This window comes from Tupaia chinensis, unplaced genomic scaffold (genome assembly GCF_000334495.1).
Source record: "Tupaia chinensis unplaced genomic scaffold, TupChi_1.0 Scaffold000294_5, whole genome shotgun sequence".
In the NCBI taxonomy this organism is placed as follows: domain Eukaryota; kingdom Metazoa; phylum Chordata; class Mammalia; order Scandentia; family Tupaiidae; genus Tupaia; species Tupaia belangeri.
Window position 1 is genome coordinate 3,428,580 of NW_006159782.1, and position 21,231 is coordinate 3,449,810.

General features: G+C 55.1%; 1 protein-coding gene and 1 long non-coding RNA gene across 2 annotated transcripts in view; one reads left to right on the forward strand and one right to left on the reverse strand.

Annotated features, from left to right (window-relative positions):
- The first annotated feature begins 7,275 nt into the window (after positions 1-7,275).
- On the forward strand, positions 7,276-10,830 carry LOC114008166 (uncharacterized). The gene is made up of 2 exons (XR_003549728.1): positions 7,276-7,450; positions 10,691-10,830. It is a non-coding gene; the product is annotated as an uncharacterized LOC114008166 (long non-coding RNA).
- Positions 10,831-10,923: 93 nt separating this feature from the next.
- MGAT3 (beta-1,4-mannosyl-glycoprotein 4-beta-N-acetylglucosaminyltransferase) overlaps positions 10,924-21,231 on the reverse strand; it is a 17,237-nt gene continuing 6,929 nt past the window's right edge. The window contains 2 exon segments of the mRNA XM_027772751.1: positions 10,924-12,127; positions 12,129-13,529. Of these exon segments, the coding sequence (XP_027628552.1) occupies positions 11,929-12,127; positions 12,129-13,525 (1,596 nt within the window). The 5' untranslated portion in view covers positions 13,526-13,529 and the 3' untranslated portion in view covers positions 10,924-11,928.

Here is a 21,231-nt window from a genome sequence, read left to right on the forward strand (position 1 = left end):
AAGGATAGCTAGAGGGGACAAAAGGCAATTGTATGTCGTGCCTGCCTCGGCTTGGTTGGGTGCTGGCCTTGATGGGGGAGGGGTGGGAGAGCCAGGAGAAGAGTTGAACGTACTGGGGGGAGGGAGCCTTATGGAGTGATGGCACAGAGAAGACAGAGTGACAGAGTGAGAGGGTGGGCCGGTGCCCCTTCCCTGCTGGGGTGGCAGTGAAAGGCAGCCCAGGCTTCCCCACAACAGCACAACCCCTGTGTCTGCGTCTCATGCTCTGTGCTTTGCCCAGTAGGACGCCTTATAAAATTGAGACCCTCTGTAAATGCTGTTGCCCCGAAATTGCTACTGGATGACAAGACAGAAAGCTCAGTCCGGCCCACCCCCACCTCCCCACCCTCCCAGGGGATGAGCCAGCTGAGGGAGTAATGGAGGAGTTGGCTGTAACCAGATCAGTGAAGCTCTGGGATGCCAGCCAGCTAGGGACCCAGAAATCACTGTTATGGACAGAGCCGCCTCCCTGCAAGGGGATTTGCTGTCAAAGGATGTCATCAACGCCATGTTCAGCAGAGCAAACCTGATATCCCTGAAAAGGAAAAGGGGCTTCCCCCTTCACCTGTGAAATTTCTGCTGCCCACTGTGTGCCAGGTAGTGACGAGAAGGCAAAGGGAAGGTACGTTTGCTGGCCGAGTACCCTCCCTTTGCCCTGGCAGAGTGGTGGGGACGTGCAGAAAGACATGCCCTCCCTGCATGTGGGCAGCGTCCCTCCATTAGTGATCATCCTCAGAGCTCAGCCACCTCCTGCATAACTTCTAGAACCTTCAGTTCCTCATCTGCGAAGGGGGAGACAAGGCCACACCCCTTTCTCCTGCAGTCCTTCGATTCAACTCTGTGGTGCTCCCCTAGCCTTGCTGCTCTTGCCTGTTCCATTGCTAGTAACAGAAAACATTTGTGCCTGGGTATCCTAAAAGGAGAGAGGTTTATTCAGCTCACAGTTTGGAGGCCCGAGATCCAGGGACCACATCTGGGGGATTTTTCTTGGTAGTGTCTTAAGGCCATGCAGGGAGGGTGTCGTATTGTGAGAGACTAGCTCGTGTCTCTGTGTCCGTCTGCATCGCTGGTCTTGTTCCCTTTCCTCATAAGCCCATCAGGAGGCAGTAATGAGGGCCTCACTTATCATGTAATTGCTCCTGCTCCCAAAGGCCCCACCTTTCAACACTGTAAAGGTAACAAGTTCCTTTTTTTTTTTTTTTTTCCTTTTTAAGTTTGGTACAGGACATGTGTGCTTGGCCAGAGAGAACAAAAGGCAATTGTATGTCGTGCCTGCCTCGGCTTGGTTGGGTGCTGGCCTTGATGGGGGAGGGGTGGGAGAGCCAGGAGAAGAGTTGAACGTACTGGGGGGAGGGAGCCTTATGGAGTGATGGCACAGAGAAGACAGAGTGACAGAGTGAGAGGGTGGGCCGGTGCCCCTTCCCTGCTGGGGTGGCAGTGAAAGGCAGCCCAGGCTTCCCCACAACAGCACAACCCCTGTGTCTGCGTCTCATGCTCTGTGCTTTGCCCAGTAGGACGCCTTATAAAATTGAGACCCTCTGTAAATGCTGTTGCCCCGAAATTGCTACTGGATGACAAGACAGAAAGCTCAGTCCGGCCCACCCCCACCTCCCCACCCTCCCAGGGGATGAGCCAGCTGAGGGAGTAATGGAGGAGTTGGCTGTAACCAGATCAGTGAAGCTCTGGGATGCCAGCCAGCTAGGGACCCAGAAATCACTGTTATGGACAGAGCCGCCTCCCTGCAAGGGGATTTGCTGTCAAAGGATGTCATCAACGCCATGTTCAGCAGAGCAAACCTGATATCCCTGAAAAGGAAAAGGGGCTTCCCCCTTCACCTGTGAAATTTCTGCTGCCCACTGTGTGCCAGGTAGTGACGAGAAGGCAAAGGGAAGGTACGTTTGCTGGCCGAGTACCCTCCCTTTGCCCTGGCAGAGTGGTGGGGACGTGCAGAAAGACATGCCCTCCCTGCATGTGGGCAGCGTCCCTCCATTAGTGATCATCCTCAGAGCTCAGCCACCTCCTGCATAACTTCTAGAACCTTCAGTTCCTCATCTGCGAAGGGGGAGACAAGGCCACACCCCTTTCTCCTGCAGTCCTTCGATTCAACTCTGTGGTGCTCCCCTAGCCTTGCTGCTCTTGCCTGTTCCATTGCTAGTAACAGAAAACATTTGTGCCTGGGTATCCTAAAAGGAGAGAGGTTTATTCAGCTCACAGTTTGGAGGCCCGAGATCCAGGGACCACATCTGGGGGATTTTTCTTGGTAGTGTCTTAAGGCCATGCAGGGAGGGTGTCGTATTGTGAGAGACTAGCTCGTGTCTCTGTGTCCGTCTGCATCGCTGGTCTTGTTCCCTTTCCTCATAAGCCCATCAGGAGGCAGTAATGAGGGCCTCACTTATCATGTAATTGCTCCTGCTCCCAAAGGCCCCACCTTTCAACACTGTAAAGGTAACAAGTTCCTTTTTTTTTTTTTTTTTCCTTTTTAAAGTTTGGTACAGGACATGTGTGCTTGCCAGAGAGAGACAGAACGCGAGAAAGCCTCCCCTGGGGGGTGGGCGGTGGTCATACCATAATACCTTCTCCGTTCTCCTCTCAGGATTCTGGATACTCATGCACATGTGTGCAGCACGTTTTTCAACCCGCCAGGTCTGGGACTTGCCATGTGGGATCCAGTTGCCTGAGCCACCACACCACCTGACTGACCCAATGAGTTTGCTTTTTTTTTAGAGAAAGATTTTTAATACAGGGCACATGCACTTGCAAGATAAACAGAAAGAGACAGAAAGTAAGAAATCACCCCCCAGGGGGCATGGCCACACCACAGTCCCTTCTCCTCCATTCTCCTCTTGGGATTTTGGGCACACAACACTCACACGCCCGTGGTTTTAAGTCGCCAGGTCTGGGATTTAAACCGCTGTGGACTCCGTGGGAGTCCAGTCACTTAACCAAGATGCCATCTGCTGGTTGCATGAGTTTCCTTTTAATACTCTCACAGCTGACTCAGGTTCTGACATAAATCTTGGGGAGACACCCAGACCATAGCAATCGCCTTCTTTATGTTCTTTCCTAGGCTTGGTTTTCTTTCACCTTTGCAATGCTCGTTCCTCTAATTGTACGAATTTGCTTTCCACTCTGCAGCGTGCGTTTGTGTTCAGTGAGAGTGAGAAGAGCAAGGACTGCAGGAGAGCCAGCCGAGGCACTTACTGTGCGCTCCCGTCCACCAGGAGGCAGTGCAGCACAGCGAGAAGGTGCTGGGGCCCAGGTCCCAAGTGCTGGTGAGGAAGCTTTCAGTGACAGATGCCCTAATCTCCCTAAATCCTAGACTTCCCACCTCCAGTCTCACTGGTTGAAGAATGGAGGGTGCCCCTTCCAAATGCCACTCAGTCCCACAGGAGGGAATCTGGCGCTCGACCAAATAGCAGCCACCTCGTAAGACTGAGTGAGGTCATCTTGCAGAGTACCCTGCCCGTGTGCACGAGATGTGCCCCCGCATGTGCTCCCTACTCCAGTGAGCTTTTTTTTTTTTTAAAGTTTATTTCTTCCATGAGCAAGCAAGACAATGAGAGATAGAGACAGAGAGACAGCTCCCCCAGCAGGGTCTCAATGCTGGGAACCACTCCCAGCCCCAACTGGCCCTAGATCCTGGGTGTATATGCACCCCATGTACTCAGGAAGGACTCTGGACATGAACCCAGAACCTCCCATGAGGATCAGCCTCGCAGAGCCTCATATTTTACTGCCGCGCTCCCATCCAGCCCCTCCAGGGACTCTTGACTGGGGTGATTGTGCACCCCAGGGATACTTAGCAATGGCAGGTGTGTTCGGTTGTCACACTCGGTGTGGTGTGTGGGTCCCACGGGCATCTAGTGGTCAGAGGCCAGTGATGCTGCTAAACACCCCACAGTGCACAGGACGCCCCACAACCAAGAGGAGTCTGGCCCACGAGGAGTGGTGCTGAGGTCGAGGAACCTGGCCCTTGCCAACCACTCTGGGCTCCTAGAGGCCATAAACTGTGTCCGTTCACGTGTGTGTCTCCCTCAGGCCAGGCACACGATGTGCGGCCAGACACTGAGGCCCGGATCCAGGTAGAAGGCGAGGGGTGGCCCCGAATGGTGGCAGGGCAGGTGGACGTCAGACCCCAGGATGCACGAGCACGGAGCGAAGATCGTGGGCCTGACTGCATGAGTGTGGGAGCTTCCTGAGAGCCGAAGCAGCTTGCTCACGCGATCGCTCTGCGCGCTGGTGAGCACGCGGACCCTTTGCGACAGTATGGAACCCATGGGACGTGGTCACAGTGCACTGGACTGCTGGGTTAGGAAATCTGCCGACTCCTGCAGGTCTCAAGAATGCGGTGTCTTCTCCATGCCCCCAAACTCCCACCTGCACCCTAGGGTGGATGACGTTAGCAGGACCACATGGAGAAGAGTCTAGAAATTCAGTGATTGGAAGGACAATGGACCAACCAGCTGGGGCAGATGCAGGAAGTAGAGATGACTGTTGGAGAGTTTTGCTATAGGACACAGGTGCTCACTGGAGGGGCACACACACACACGTGCCCAGTGTGAATTTCAAGCCACCGGGTCTGGGACTCACACCCCAGTAGGCCACGTAGGAGCCCAGCACCTTAATCGCTATGCCACCTGCTGGGCTCCTACTGTTATTTTTGAAAACCTGATGGACAGCCGTGTGGATGAGGGCGTGGCCTTGCCCGGTGCAACCTTCTAAATGGTTGCGTGTCCTCCCTGGGCCCGGCGTGAGGGCTGCTGGATGTTTAGAAAGGCAGCGTGGCATGGCAGTCCCGATGACGCCACCAGGACTGCACCAATGTGGTGTTCAACAGGAGGGGCGGGTCTGGGCCGGTTGGGCCCATAACCAGGGTGTAACCAGTCTATGGGCCCCGCCTGGCAGAGGAGAAAGCTAGGGCCATTGAGTACATAGGTACTGCCCATGGGTGAGCAGGGCCCCAGCCTGAAGGTTGGTAATTGGGGCATCCGTGAGAGAGATCAGACTATCAGGGAAGTGTGGGACCCTGGAGCACACTAGAGGCAGCCCTGGGTTCAAATCCCAGCACTTCTGCTTAGTAATGGCATTTGCTCATTCCACAAATAGCTGCTGAGTTATGCTAAGGCGTGTCTGCCCCAAGTGTGGGGGTCAAACGCTGATGGGGAAGTGATAGGAGCATGCGCAAAGGGCAACGTGACAACACTGGAGGCACAGTGGGGCCCAGCGGCTCAGCACCTAACCCTGGAGTGGGGAGGGCAGGTGGGCGAATGACCACACATTCGGTGTGGCTCCTGGGTGAACGGCCACCTGCTCAGAGTGGGGGTGAGGTGCAAGGTGATGGCAGGAGGCTCTGGGCCAAGAGGACAGCATGCTCGGGGTCACCAAGGAAAGCTTTCATTCGGCTAGTTAGAACGCTTCAGGGTGTGAGCCGAGAAAAGCTTACCCAGTGTCTTTAAAAGAATGAACTCAGGGGACAGCAGGTGGTGTGGTGGCTAAGGCGTGGGATCCCACTGGCCAACTGCACAGTTTAAGTCCTTGTCCTGTTGGTTTGAAAACATGCCAGGTGTGTGTAACTGCCCAAAATCTCAAGAAGAGAACAGAGAAGGAATTGCAGTGTGGCCATCCTCCTGGGGGGGCGCTCTCTCTCTCTCTCTCTCCCGTGAGTGTACATGTGCTATAGCAAATTTAAAAACAATAAGAACCCATGGCCTCACATAATCCAAAAATCCTAACTGTGGGTGCAGGTGAGGCTCCAGACAGCACCCCATGCTAGAAGTTCTACCTTCTCTCATTTTTTTTTTTTTTTTGGTTTGTTTTGTTTTCCAGTGAAAGGAAGGGAGCTCTTTTCCCCCATCATTCTTGAACAGAACTTTTCTTTCAGAAGTTTCTTTTTTTTTTTTTTTGAAGTTTTTGCTATAGGGCTTGTGTGCTCACCAGAGAAAGAGAGACAGACAGAAAGTGAGAAGTCACCCCCCAGGGGGGATGGCCACGCCGCAATCCCTTTTCCTCCATTCTCCTCTCGAGATCTTGAGCACACACGCACATATGCCCGGCTTGAGTTTTAAGCCACCGGGTCCGGGACTCGAACTGCAGTCGACTACATGAGTGTCCAGTGACATAGCCATTATGCTAACTGCTGGTCCCAGAAGTTACTCTTTTTTTTTGAGAGAGAGGTTTTTGCCATAGGACGTGTGCCCTTGCCAGAGAGACAGAGAGACAGAAAGCAAGAAACCACCCCCCCAGGGGGGATGGCCGTGCCGCAATCCCTTCTCCTCCATTCTCCTCTTGGGATCTTGGGCACACAAACACACATACCTGTGTGAGTTTAAGCCACTGGGTCTGGGACTCAAACCACAGTCAACTACATGGGAGTCCAGCAACGTAGCCATTACGTTATCTGCTGGTCCCCAGAAGTTACCTTTTTTAAAAAAAGGTTTATTTTTACTTAACTTCATTTGTTTTTCATTTGACTAGAGAAGGAGAGAGAGAGAGAAAGAGAGAGAGAGAGAGGGAGAGAGAGAGAGAGAGAAAGTGAGAAAGCAAACTGCCAGCTCCAGGACTTGAACCATGGTCAACCATGTGGGAGTCCAGCACTCTTAGCCATTGCACCACCTGCTGGCCTGGAGAAGTTACTTTAAAAAAAAATTTGTTGGGACCAGCAGATGGCATAATGGGTACATCACTGGACTCCCATGTAGTCTACTGTGGTTCAGGTCCTGGACCCAGCAACTTAAACTCACTCCAGGCACATGTGCGTGTATGCTGAAGATCCCAAGAGGAGAATGGAGAAGGGATTGTGGCATGGCCATCATCCCTGGTGGGGTGATTTCTTGCTTCTGTCTCTCTGTCTCTGTCTCTCTCTCTTTCCAGCAAGTGCACACGCCCTACAGCAAAAATTTCTCTTAAAAAAAAAATTGCAAGAGGGTATGTGCAGAGACCGGGAAGAGGACCCCCATGGGGCATGGTCACATCACAATCCTTTCTCCTCTGTCTGTCCAGTCTTTCAAGGACAGGTGCTTGGGAGAGACTCCCAGCCCCACCTTGGTAAAAGTGGAGCACTGCAGCAGAACTGTGGGGCCCAGTCCTGGGCCCTGGAGCCTCCTTCCTGAAGGGATGTGGGGAAAAGGAGCTCAGGGAGGCAACCAAGGAACCCCAGAGAGGGAGGAGGAAGGGAGTCTTGTGACTCATGAGTCACAGAGGCTAAGGGAAGGCGCCAAAGAAGGAATGCGTGACCCATGTGTCACTCGCACCACAAAGGAGCTTGGGGGTGGGGAGGGGGTTGTAATGCTGATCCCTCACACACTCCTGACGCTCTTGCCATGGTTCGGGCTCTGCTCCAAGCTCTCAGCCGCCTCACGATCACCCCGGAAGTCTGTCTTATGAAGATGTCCCTCTTCCCAACAAGGACCAGGTGAGGGAGCTGACCGAAGGGATAACTGGAAGGTATGATGGGGGCAGCCGAGGTTGTGCCAAGGGTGCCCCTGTGCTGGCTGCATGGCTGTTCCTTGTATTGTCCCATCCTGCCTATGATCCATGTCAGGATCAAGCAGGCACATGTGTCCCTTTCTGTCCTAAGAGAGCAGGCCCAGACCTCTGTGCCATCCCCGTGAGAGTGCTATGGCCAGGAGGTACCACCGGAGATGCCTGAGTGGCCAGGGAGAGCAGGTGGGTGGGGAGCTCACCAGGGTAGCCATGTGGTGGCCATGCAGGGAGAAGCCTGCCACTTGGCATCTTGGGCTTTGGAACTGCAGTGGGAAAGGGGCCAGCAGGTGGAGTGGTGGTTAAGGTGGCTGGACTTCCACATGGCTGACCATGGTTCGAGTCTCAGATCTGGCAGCTTTCTTTCTCACTTTCCTTCTCTCTCTCTCTGCCTGTCTCTGGTCAATTTCAAAAAAAATAAAAATAATGACAATGAGTAAAATGAAAAAATTCTATAATAAAGAAAAGTTCAACTTCTGCTGTTGGGCAAACCCCCGCTCTGCCATGTGGGCACCACCAGGCCATAATGAGCCAGGCTCATTCTTCCTTCCTTCTGCCAGACGTCTTCATTCCCGCTTCCACCTGTGGGAGGGAAGCATGCTCCCTGGCTAGGGGCAACTGCATCCCTAAGCGACGGAGGAGGTCGGTGTGTCCCCTCCTCCCCACCAGCTCTTCCGCTCTTGGGAAGGTCTCGCACCCCAGTGATCCAGACTCGGCAGCGAAGGATCTTTTTTTTTTTTTTTTTTGAGAGGTTTTTCCTATAGGGCATGTGCACTCCTCAGAAAGACAGAGAGAGGGAACCAGCAGTTAGCGTAATGGCTATGTCGCTGGACTCCCACGTAGTCGACTGCGGTTCGCGTCCCAGACCCAGTGGCTTAAAACTCACGCCAGGCGCGTGTGTGTGCGTGCCCAAGATCCCGAGAGGAGAATGGAGGAGAAGGGATTGCGGCATGACCATCCCCCCTGGGGGGTGATTTCTCGCTTTCTGTCTCTATGTCTCTGTCTGAGAAATCACTCCCCCGGGGGGGATGGTCATGCCGCAATCCCTTCTCCTCCATTCTCCTCTTGGGATCTTGGGCACACACGCACATGCGCCTGGCATGAGTTTAAGCCACTGGGTCCGGGACTTGAACCGCAGTCGGCTACATGGGAGTTCAGCGACATAGCCCTTATGCTAACTGCTGGTTCCAAAGGCATCTTTAGCCAAGACCCAAGCTACCTGCCCCACCCCTCCCTGCCCGGAACACCCACGGACTGGCCACACATGCAGTCAGAGTTTGTTGCTGTTTTTATTATTAATATTATCTTCTCCTTTAAGCATCCCTTTAAGGGTGAAATGAAATCCAACCATTTACAGAGAAAATGATTTCAGAATGTACATATTGATTTTTCCCTTACAAAAAAAATAATACTATTATTATTATTATTACCAGTGTCCTTAAATTATACAGTTCCCAGGGCTCTGCCTTCTGCTTGGGCAAGTCCTGTCTCCCTACCCCGACTCTCATCTTTGCCCCCAAAGTTCTCCCCTGTCCGGGACCAATGCCACCTGGGGGTGGGCAGGGCCAGCCACGCTCCCTGGATGCTTGCGCAGTCAGGCCTCCTTGGGTCAGAGGTCAAGAAGTCAGAGGTTTCTGGGAACAAAAATCTGGTCTGGCGACCGGGCAGTAGTGTGCCCTTGGCCTTCACATTCAGTCTGGTTTCCCTTCCTAATGGGGGAGTGGTCCTGGGCTCCCCCGGCCCCCAATTCCCAGTGTATGCTGTGATTATATGTCAAACTCTTCAAGCCCATGCCTTGGGCCTGCCCCTCTGACAGCTGCCCAGGGGTCAGGTCTCCACTGTGCTGCTCCTGCTGGGTGAGAGGGGAGGGGCCTGGCAGGTCCCAGCTTCTCCGGTCTTTCTTCCCACCCCCCAACCACTGAGCTGGTGAACTAGAGGCAGGGAGCCCTGCCAGACTGCGGAGGGGACATCCCTCTAACAGCTGAGGGGCTGCAGCACGGGGTGAGGATGCCACCAAGGTGAGGAAGCCCCGGGCCTGGTTTTAAGTATGACTCAGGAGCCCCAGTGACCGCCTGTCCACAGGTAAGGAGAGGCAACACAGGCCTGGACTACCCCAGAGCCTGGGGACACCCTCTCAGTCCTAAGAGCAACCAAAGAGGGATTCCCTCGGGGGGCATGCCCCGGGTGAGAGGGAACTCGGGGCCACAGAGCCCCTCGGCCTGGGTCATGACTCCTGCAGAGGCTGCTCTGAGCCAGCTCCCCATGCCAGGGCCGTGTTAGGCACGTCCCTTAGGCAGAGCTGTGCTGAAGGAGATCTCTCCTGACCCAGCAGGAACCCAATAAGGCGTCCAGGAAAAGACCTGCTGGGGTGGGGGGTGGGAATGGGGCCAAGAGGGGCTGGGGAGGTAGCGGGCTCTCACCTAGACAGCCCTCAGGGCGGGAGGATTCTCATTCCTCGGACTGAAAGACGGACAGACAGACAGACTCTGTATCCCCTTTAGCCTCGTTTTCTAAACTCCCCAGGGGCTTTCTGCCTCATTCTGGGGAGCTGCAGGTGCTGCCACAGGCTCCAGGTTCTGGGGACGAGGACACCTGGGCCTGGGCACCCCCATCCACACACAAGCAGGTATTTAAAGGGACACATCAATACAGACAGGTACAAATACACACCAAGCATGCACCCATGCCCATAAATATACACACACGCACGACATGTACCATTCCACAGGCAGGCTCTGCTCACTGGCACCACGGGGGCCTAGGAGAGGGGCATTTCATCCCTCCCACCTGGCTGCACGCTCCCACTGCACCCCAGCCCTGGGCTGGCACAATGAAAGAGCAGGTGCAGGCTGCTCCAGAAGCTCTGAACAGAGTAGGATCCTATGGCTGAACAATCCTTTCTCCCCACCTCCTTCTGCCCCTGTGCCAGGGATGCTTCTTGTCCTCCACGCCCATTCTCTTCTCCTTCATTAACAAGAGAACTCCCAAGTAGAGGCCAGGCACATGGCAGCCCACCTGAAGACTACATTTCCCAGTTTCCCTTGCAGCTACATGTGGCCATGTGATTAAGTTTTGGCCAATGAAATGCCATCAGAAGTGATAAGGCCATTTCTGGCTCATGCCAATAATAGGAAAGGGTATGGCCTCCCTTACCCTTCTCTGTTTCCTTCAGGCTTGGATGGACGCATGATGGTGGGAGCTAGAGAAGCTACTCTGTACCCACAACTGAAAGGAAAGCAGAGCTGACCGACTCGTTCCGGACCATCTCCCGCTAGACAACTGAATTAGAAACAAGCTTCTGTTTTGACTAAACCACTGCATTTTTGGGTCTCTTATTTATAGCAGTTTAGAATTTACTCCAAAACCACATCTTCCATCCCCATAAGGCAAACTAAGAGGAATGAGATGGCATATAGCTGGCCATAAAGTCCTTTCTTGGGTCCAGGGCAGCCTCACAGTCCCTTCTGGGTCCCTAGCCAGCCCCAACGAGGGGCACAAGGGTGATTCCACCTGGGGCTGGGGGTGCCGGAGGAAGGGGCGATGGGCAGGAAGAAGTGGAACGATGCCGAGGCCTCTGTTGGTCTCCCCCTCCCCCAAGCCCATCTAAACTGGCCATTGGTACATCTTGCTTCCACCCACCCTGGTCACTGGCTTCTGGTCTTGCAAGGCCTGCATGGGTGGCCACAAGACAGCTATATAAAAACAAGGAGCATCAAGGCCAGGCTTGGAACCAAAAGGAAGACTTCCCAAGGACCTCCAGACCTGTCAGCTCACAAGGGTTGGGGGAACACAGAGACACTCAGGCACCATCCTTGCAGCACGGTGGGGTCCCGTGGGCGGGCAACGGAGCGCTCATCCCCCTCCATCCCAGCACTTCTGAGCACTCTGCAGAGCCTCCGCCAGCACTGCCCTCAGCCAGATGCCTTTTTCCATCCTCTCCCCCAGGTGTGCCCGCTTCCTCCTGGTCCCAAGTGCGTCTATTTACAGAGCCCAAGCCCTCCTGGCATTTCCCTTTCCCACTGCAGGTCCAAAGCCCAAGATGCCAAGTGGCAGGCTTCTCCCTGCATGGCCACCACATGGCTACCCTGGAGAGCTCCCCGCCCACCTGCACTCCCTGGCCACTCAGTAACCATCGGGCATCTCCAGGGGCACTCCTGGGCATAGCACTCTCATGGGGACTGCACTGGGCCTGCTCCCCTCTTACGACAGAAAGCCTTTCTCTTTTCTTTCTTTCTTTCCTTTTTTTTTTTTAAGCTCAGAGGCTGACCCTTGCTTCCAAAGGGCCGGAGTAGGGCAGATCCCACCCACCTACCTACTCAAGAACCACCATGGGGCAGCAGACGGCTACAGGAAGCTATCCAGAGTAGCCGCCAGCCTGGCCCGCCTCAGGCCCTGTAAGATCTCGCAGCCTTAGCCGTCCCTGGCGTCTGACGCGCCCAGGGCAGGTGACCTTCCCTCGGGACCTTTGTTCCTATGCCCGCCACCTTCTGCTGTGCTCTTAGGCTGCTGGTAGGGGTTGTCCAGCAGGTAGCGGAACTGGTTGTAGTTCTTGAGCAGGTATTTGGGGGCATACATGTGTTCGCTGGGGTCTGCCGGCGGGGAGTCCTGCGTCGAACCAGCCCCCCGTGCGAATCAAGCTCCGGATGTAATTGAGGTCCCGCTTGTCCTCGTAGTCACCCCAGCGGGGGAAGTCGCCATTCTGGGCCGACACGAGCTTGAAGTAGATCCCCTCCGGCGTGAAGCACCAGGAGCAGTGCCAGCCGGCAAAGTGCAGGGGGCTGCCCAGCGACCACTGCACCAGGATGTGGCCCGTGCGGTTCTCGTACTGCCTGAAGTTGGGCATGGTGTAGTACTGGCGGCGGCGCAGGCGGATGCCGTCCAGCCCGTACACGGCCTGCAGCATGTCCACCGTGCAGCCCGACACCACCTCCAGGGTGCCCGGCTGCTTCCAGAAGAAGCCGTAGAGTGACTTGCGCATGTGGAAGGCGAAGGGCTCGGTCCAGCCGTCGTAGAGCTTCAGGAAGAGCACGCCGTCGCGGGCCGGGATCTCGTCGGCGTCGTCGATGATGAAGACGTCGTCCGGCCGCAGGTTGCGCAGCCGCGAGACGCCGTCCTGGGTCAGGAAGGTGCGCAGGTAGTCGTCGGCGATCCAGCCGTCCTGCCGGCCGCCGGGCGGGAAGTGGTCCAGGAAGACGTAGAGCACCTTGTGGCGGATGTACTCGAAGGTGCCGTTGGTCAGCATCTCGCGGAACTTGAGCGGCCGCGGCTCGCCGTAGGCCGTGAAGTTGGACTCGCACACCACGAAGGCGTCCACCACGTCGCCCAGCTCGTGGAAGCGCACGTCCAGCAGGTCGAACTCGTGGTTGATGTTGATGGCGTTGATGACGCGGCGCGGCACCTCCCTGGGCACCAGGCGCTCCTTGGTGGGCAGGTTGGAGTACTGCACCACGGTGGGCACCCCGCAGCTGGGCCCGTGCCACCCGGGCAGGCACACGCACTCTACCCACTTCCGCCGCGCGCCCCGGCTGCCAGCGCGCTCCCGGGTGCTCAGCAGGTGCCGGGGCAGGTGCCTGGCCGCCGAACCGTCGGACACTTCCGGCTTCTCCTCGGGCCGCCCCGACGGCGGCTTCTCCAGCATCTTGGTACCTGGTTTGAAGCAGACGCCCCCGGCTTTGGTGCGCACGAAATACTCGGTGGTGTCTTCGGGCAGCACGAAGTCCATTCGGTGAAGTTCCTCTGTGGCCTTGCTTGGTGACAGAGGCTGGAGCAGGGGTGAGTGGGAGTAGAGTGGGGTCCGCAGCAGGTCAGGGCCACCTGGCTCAGGGCTGGCCTGGGGAGTGACAGGGGCATTGTTCCAGAAGAAGCTGGACACGAGGTTAGGGCTGAGGGAGGCCAGCTCTCGGGGGAAGGTGACATAGGACAGGGTCTTAAAAAAGTGCAGGAAAGAGATGAGGCACAGGCCGGCCATACAGAACATGAGAAAGAGCTTGTAGCGTCTCATCTTCATCCTGCTGGGAAGAAGGAGAGAGCAGACGGGTCAGGGACAGCCCGAGGCTCTTCCAGAAAGGGGGGACCTGCTGCAGCCTTCGCTGCCACCTTGTTTGAAAATGTCCTGCCGTCACTGCCTGTTGTCACCATCTGCCTTCTAAGCATCAACTTGCCACAGCATGTTCCCTGGAAGCCTCTGCCCTTCCCTGGGAGACCATGGGCTCCTTACAACCCCCCTCTGCAGCCTGCTCCTCTGCCTGGCCCAGCCCACCCCTCCCTGACCATACTAGCTGCATTGCTCGGCTTCCCCCAACAAGCTGCATCCTGGGAAAACAGCACCACAGTGCGGGCCCTGGCCCAGGGGCTCCCGTCCTGGAGGAAGGCTAGAGCAGGCTGCCCGGGGGCTTTCCCCAGCTTAGCCATCTTTACTGTGGGCATACTGACCCATCTTCTGAAGGTTTTCACTGAAAAAAAAAAAAAAAAATCACAGATCTCAAAGAGATACACACTTCATTCCAACTGTTAAAGATGTATTGTCTCACTATCACCACTCTCCCGCCTAAGCCTCCCAGCCGGGACTATGAGCCCCACTGACCCCAGCTTTCTTTTTCTGGACAGGATTTTACTATGTTACTATGCTGCCTAGGCCGGCTTCACACTGATGACCCTCCTGCCTCAGCTTCTCAAATCACTGGAATTAGAGGTGCATACCACTCTGCCAGGCATTTAGGTTGGACTAGGATCAAACCCAGGCCTCCCATGTTGTCCTGGCAATTCTGACATATTTAAAGAATAAAACTGAATTGCCCTCCAGTTCCCCATGCCCTATACAAGCAGGATTTCTACGTATAACAAAATTGAGACATATCGCTGGTGTTACATGCAGCTTTTCTATTCTTCGTTTAGTATTTTCACAAATATTGTATTGACACTAAGTTTTTTCTTTTTTTTCTTTTTTCTTTTTTTTTTAGAGAGAGAGAGATCTTTTGCTATAGGGCACATGCACTCACCAGACAGAGAGAGACAGAGAGACAGAAAGCAAGAAATCACCCCCTGGGGGGATGACCATGCTGCAATCCCTTCTCCTCTATTCTCTTCTTGGGATTTTGGGCATGCACAGGCACCTGGCTTGAGTTTTAAGCCACCAGGTCTAGGACTCAAACTGTGGTCCCCTACATGGGAGTCCAGCAATGGACATAATAACCATTACACTATCTGCTGGTCCCTCAAATAGTTTTTCTCAATCAATGGCAGATCTAAACAATTTTTCATAGCAGAAGAAACCTACTATTTCCTTTTAAATCTCACATACTATTTCATGGTTATGTTGAATGAATTACTGTCTATTCATGAGTGAGTCATAATGCAACCATTTGCTATTCATTTATTTGATCAATTCAATTAATTTGTGGCTGTAAAATGGAGATACTTGTATATATTTTTTCTGACTTAAAATTTTTTTAAAAATAATTATTTAATTTTATTTATTCATCCATTTATTTTAGTTTGACCAGAGAGAGACACAGAGAGAGGAAGGGAAAGTGAGAAAGCAAGCCGCCAGGTCCGGGACTCGAACTGTGGTTGACCATGTGGGAATGTCCAGCATCTTAACCAGCATGCTACCTGCTAGTCCGATAAACTTTTTTTTTTTTTAAAGTTTTGCTCTAGGGCATGTGCATTCACCAGAGACAGAGGCAGAGAGAGGGAAGGAAAGTGAGAAATCCCCCCCCCCAGGGGGATGGGATGGCCATGCCACAATCCCGTCTTCATTCTCCTTTTGGGATTTTGGCCATGCACACACATGCACCTGGTGTGATCTTCAGGCCGCCAGGTCTGGGACTTGAACTGTGCAGTTGATCACATGGGATCTAGCCTCCTTAACCTGTGTACCACCTGCTAGCCCTAAAAAAAAAAAAAACTTTTAATTTTAGAATAGTTGTCACTTATCAGAAAAGTTGGAAAGATAGTGCCGAGAGTTCCTTATACATCTTGCCTGGTCTCCCCGTGGTTAACATTTTATGTCCGCACAGCACACGTGTCACAAGTAGGAAGCTGGCACTGACATGCTACAAACCTGACCTCCAAGCTGCATGTGGCTGCACTGTCTACCTTACTAACGAGCTCGGGCGGCTCGGGCGGGACACCTCTGACTGCAACCACACAGTTCACTTTGTCCTTGAGCCGAGAGGTGGGCGTGTGGGCCAGGAGGTTACACCCACGTGACCCCCCAACAAAAGCTGGGAGGGGGCCGACCAGTGGCATGGTGGTTAAGGCGGCTGGGTCCCACATGGCTGACCCCATGGTCTGAGTTCCAGACCCGGTGGCTTGAAAACCACAGCAGGCGCATGTGCGTGCGTACTCAAAATCTTGAGAGGAGACTGGAGAAGGGATTGCGGCGTGGCCATTCTCCTGGAGGGGTGACTTCTTACTGTCTCTCTCTGTCTTTCCAGAGTACATGCAGTCTGTAGCAGACTAAAACAAACAAGAGCTGGGTGAGGCTGAGTGGCACCGTGACTAGCCTAGGAGGACCCACTGAGTCACAGAAAAAGGGCGGGGTGGAGACCTGGCGGGCGGCGTCTGACCCTGTCCTTCCACCTAGCGTATCTTTTTTTTTTCTTAAAATGTCCCTTTCTGTGGCTTCTTACTTTTCCTGTCTGTTCTCTGGGCTATCTGGAGCTGGGTGAGGCTGAGTGGCACCGTGACTAGCCTAGGAGGACCCACTGAGTCACAGAAAAAGGGCGGGGTGGAGACCTGGCGGGCGGCGTCTGACCCTGTCCTTCCACCTAGCGTATCTTTTTTTTTTCTTAAAATGTCCCTTTCTGTGGCTTCTTACTTTTCCGGTCTGTTCTCTGGGCTATCTGGCCACTCTCCTGCCATACTCTCGCCCTCACCTCCTGTAAGGACAGCAGGGCAAAATGGCAAGTTCCACACTGAACTTCAAACGACGCGACCTTAAGCAAGGTTCATCCTGAGCCTCGGTTTCGTCATGTAGACCTCCTGGTGTGCACTGGTGCTCAGTATGCTGTGTTCTCAGTGCTCAAGGCTGGACGCTACAGGGCCATAAGGTGCGGATCACGTTTGATGTCTACTTGGGACCTGCCCTGTGTGGCACACCCCAACCGCAGTCCTTGGCTGAACTGGGGAGGGCCGAGCCTGGGGCTGCTGCTCAGGCTAATTCCCTCACAGCAGCAAACAAAGGCCTCAGCAAGGTAAGAGAAACTCAGAGAGGCATGGAATGCCCTGCTGGAACCCATGAGGTCAGGCTGACCCAGCTACTGGGCCGGGCTGGCCTTCAGGATCTGGTTACACCCAGTTGTTGTGCCATTCGGAGGACAGATTCACCAGTTCCTGGGATCTGCCCCTTGACTTACTGGGGCCCTCCATAAGGCCTCAGTCTGTTTTGCTGCTGAGAATCCTGGAATTGAACGTTTCCCTTGTCGCTCAGGCTACGAGGAGGCTCAGAAGCCAATGGTGGTTGGTCCAAAGCAAGTCATCAGGACCTCACAGGTCATCTGGGACTCCTTTACTCGCATGCATTTTTTCAGGAGTTTTCGTTCTAAGCCCAATTCCCTTTTATCTTTACCTATTTTGGTCCTTTATAAACATTTTATGACTGAGGCGGCATAAGTAAGCTCAAATAAATACCAGGATCTCATTCAAATCTCTCAACCACTGGGAGGTCACTGCAACTGCCTGATTTTACAGATGGGGAAACTGAGACTCAGAAAGATGGCAAGACTTTCCCAGAGGACATTAAGGAAGTGGCTGAGTCAGGTCTTGAACTTAAGCTCTAGTTCCCGAGCCAGCGCCTCCCTCCCTTACTGTGGCTGAAACCGCTGCATCTCTCCATAGTACAGGTGGTCCCACTGTGGGCTAAAGCCATGGGTCTTCTGAGTGGGTGACGGGGGGAAGGCCAGGTGTGTCCTGCCTGCCAGGCAGTCCATGGCCCGGGTGGGAGCCATGCCCGGAGCATCTCCCTTTCCTTCCGTGTGCCTGTCTTCCTAGGGCTCTGTTCGAAAGATGGGGTGAGGGAGGGAAGCTGGGGAGCCTGAGCTCCATGGCCAGCCAGGACCTCGGTGGCAGGGCTCAGGCTGAGTCCCGCCGGGGATTCCTGAACAGAGAGGAGAGCTGCTCCTGGAGAACCACAGGCTGGGGAGGGGCCGGCAGAGGGACCCACACTGACAGCTGTCACCAGGCAACAGGAGGCGCCCGTGGAGCTCTCCGTGGTCCTGAGTTCGCCTGCGCTGACCAGGGTCCTAGCTCAGCCTGGGGGTGTCCTGGGTTGGCCCCTGCCAGTCTCCTCTGTGGTGCAGACAGCTCATGCCCTGACAGCCACTTCCTCTCTGCCATCCACTGGCCCCTTCCCCGCCTGCCTCTCAACGCCTGATTTCCGGTGTCCTCAGCTCTGGGACGGCCGCAGGTACCTGCATCCTCTGACTGGGAGAAGGGGCCAGCTGTCATCTATGTGTCCAGCTGCAGATGCCCTGTGCACTCTGGGGATACCCCAAGGAGACCTAGGAGGTTACTCTTCCCGCCCTCAGTCTCCGGGTGGGAAGTGGCCTGTCCACAACCCCAGCCCTGGGACAGCCTCACAGATGGACCCTCACCACCTTTCCAGAGTCAGCTCAGCTGCTTGAATGGGCGTCTCAACTTCCAGCAGCAGCCTGCCTCCTCATCTTCCACCTCATCTCAGTCCTGCCCCTCGAGGCCCCAGGGTGCTGCCTGCATCTGGGAGCAGGGCAGGGCACATCTCTGCGACACCCACTGCCATGTCCAGCAGCCCTAGAGGAGCAGGGCAGGCCAGTGGCTATGATGGCCAGGTCAGAGCTCTGCCTATGACTTTGCCAAGTGCCTCGGTCTCCCCCTTCCAACAAATGAAGGTGCAACAGGCTCTCATAGGATTGCTGCGAAAATCAAATGAGTTTATCTACGCCAAGTGTCAGGAACCAAGCCCACACGTGCCATAGGTGTTCAGTTATCACTGGCCTCCATTGTTACTGGACAATGCATGAGTGGCCTGGCTGAGGGAGGGGCTGGTGTACCATGACGCCCAGCCCCCAGGCATTCAGTTCCCCAGCAAGCCCAGAGTGAGCCTGCTGGGGGCCAGGCCTGGCCATGGAACTCATGTTCCCTGGGTAGCCAGAGCCCTGTTCCCCATGGGGAGGTGAACGGCACCCGCTGTGCTCATCCATGGATGAACAAACTCAGGCCAGAGAAAAGAGGCACTGGGAATTCTTGGACAGCCCTGCCCCTCACCCCAGCAGTGTTTGGGCAGGATGAGGTGCCTGGATGTGATTTCTGTTGGCTCAGGCCTGGATGGGGCCTCAGTGAAGGCTCTCAGTCCCAACACCCACCCCAGGGACCCTTTCCATGGCTAACTCTGCCTCTCCCTCTTCCCCCAAACTCAGAGCTCAGCCTGATCCCAGCCCCCTGTGCTGTCTGAGAACTGTTCAGAGAGTGGCTGGCAAGTGCCTGGGAAAGGTCCCTCGGGCTGGGACGGCTCTTTGCTGGGACTCTGCCCTCGCTGCACTGGTCACTGACATCAGGACATCAGGTCCCGGCCCACAGGCAGTGGGAATACCGAGCATTTGCGCCATCCAGTGTTCTATCGGACAGCGCTGGAGGCTAATAGACCCGAGGGCGGCTGTGCTCAAAAGCCTTCAGCGGCTCCCACTGTCCAGGAAAAAGTTCTCTGCCTCCTGCTTTGCCTTCTTCACATTAACAATGATGGTTGGACCAGCCAAGTGGCATAATGCTTAAGGTGGCTGAATCCCACATGGCCAACTGCACGGTTTGAGTCCCAGATCCGACAGTTCAAAAAGATACCAAGGGCGTGTGTACCCAAAATCCCAAGAGGAGGCTGGAGAAGGGATTGCGGCATGGCCTCCCCCCTGGGGGATGATTCCTCCCTCTCTCTCTCTGGTGAATGCACATGCCCTACAGCAAATTAAAAAACAAACAACAAAAAAACAAACAAACAAATATGACAGTTGCCATTACATGATTTGTGCCAGGCACTGGCTGGGGTTTTCCACGCACTTCGCCCTCCCGACCACCCTGAGGCAGAATTATCCCCTTTCACAGATGAGGAACCTGAGGCTCAGAGGGGGTAACGCGATGTGTAGCGCATTCCCTTGCTCACCTATGCAAACCACGGCTCCCCAGGCCCCGAGACACACAGCATCCACGGAAGTGTGGCGCGGTGGGTGGAGAAGGGGCAGGCCTCGGCCCCGGGGCCCTCGAGGCTCTCGGCAGAGTGAGCCCCGTCACCCCGTGCTTGAGGATAACCAGTCTGTTCAGTTTCAGTTCTGGCCAAGAGCAGGTTCTGTGACTGTGGAACATTCTAGGCCTTTGCTGTCAGTGCTACAGCCACTAGCCACACGTGACTACTGAGCACTTGAAATTAACTGTGGCGACTGAGGAACTGATTTAAAGTTTAATTAAAAAAGAAAACTGTGAGAAGATACACATGCTCACAGAGAGACTTCGAGAAGGAGAAAGCATCTCCCTGCCCCCCCAACAGGGCGTGATCACGCCACAGTCCCTTCTCCATTTCTCCATCCCGCTGGGATCTGGGACACAAAGCACATATGGGGTCTGGATCTGAACCGCATGTCGGCCTTGTGGGATGAGGCTCCGTTAACCGCTAGGCCACAGGGCCAGCCCTAGAATGTAATCATTTAATAGTCGCGTGTGCTTGCAGCTACATTGGACCGTGTAGGTCAGGACCAGGGAGAAGGGGAGCCAGGGAGCCCGCAGCGTCAACTGTCCCACCTCCTGCACAGTGATGGGGCTGGCTGTGGGAGGAGGCCGCGGGATGCACACGGGAAGGACACTTGTGGGGACTGCAATGGGCTGGGGGCGAGGCAGCAGCTCAGGGGCAGCCTGCAGACAGGACATGAGGAAGAGGCAAGGGTGAGGGACAGTGGCGAGTCACTGACTTCTGCGGAGTGGTGCTCACGAAAGCCAGGGCACTACGCAAGTGAGGGAGGCAGCCCGGCAACCTGCCACCTTCTGCCCTGGGATTGAGGCAGGCGATTGGCAGCGAGACTACAAGAGCCTAAAACCCCCTGGGAGTGGTGCCCCAACCTTGAGAGGGAGCAGGGCTGAAGGCGGAACCTGGGGGAAATCTGGGAAGGAGGGAGAGGGGGACTGGGGTGTGGAAAAACAGCCCAGGCTGAAGAGCAGTGTCCACTGGGCAGTGAGGGACGCCGGGGGCATGCCAAGTGATCCAAATCCCACAGAGGGGGCCTGTGCATGCAGTTAGGATCCTTGGGGTCGGGGGAGCGGGCGAGGGTTGGGGGAGGTGGGCCTGGGACCTTGTTTTGCACAGAGGCAGCCAGGGGCGGCATCCAGACCTTGCAGCTCACTCCCCAGGGGTTCCTCGTTTCCCAGAGGTCCAGTGTCCTCATCAGTCGAATGCGGATACAAAGGTGTGGGTGTCACAGGGCTGTGGGGAGGCTCTAGGGAATCCAGGTGTCCGGCAGAGCGAGTGCCAGGTGAGTGTGCATGGAGCCACATGGAGGGGCACGAAGTTGAGCCATCACAGGAGCGGGACACTGGGTCTCCTGGCAGAGAATAGGGAGGAAGGGAGGGCACTCCACGCAGAGATGGGAGGTTGTTCCGTGGAGCTCGTTTGTGGCTGCTGAGGACAGCTGCTCCCGAGCTGGGTCCCTGAAACACCTCATAAGAATGAGAAGCGGGGGACCAGCAGGTAGAGTAATG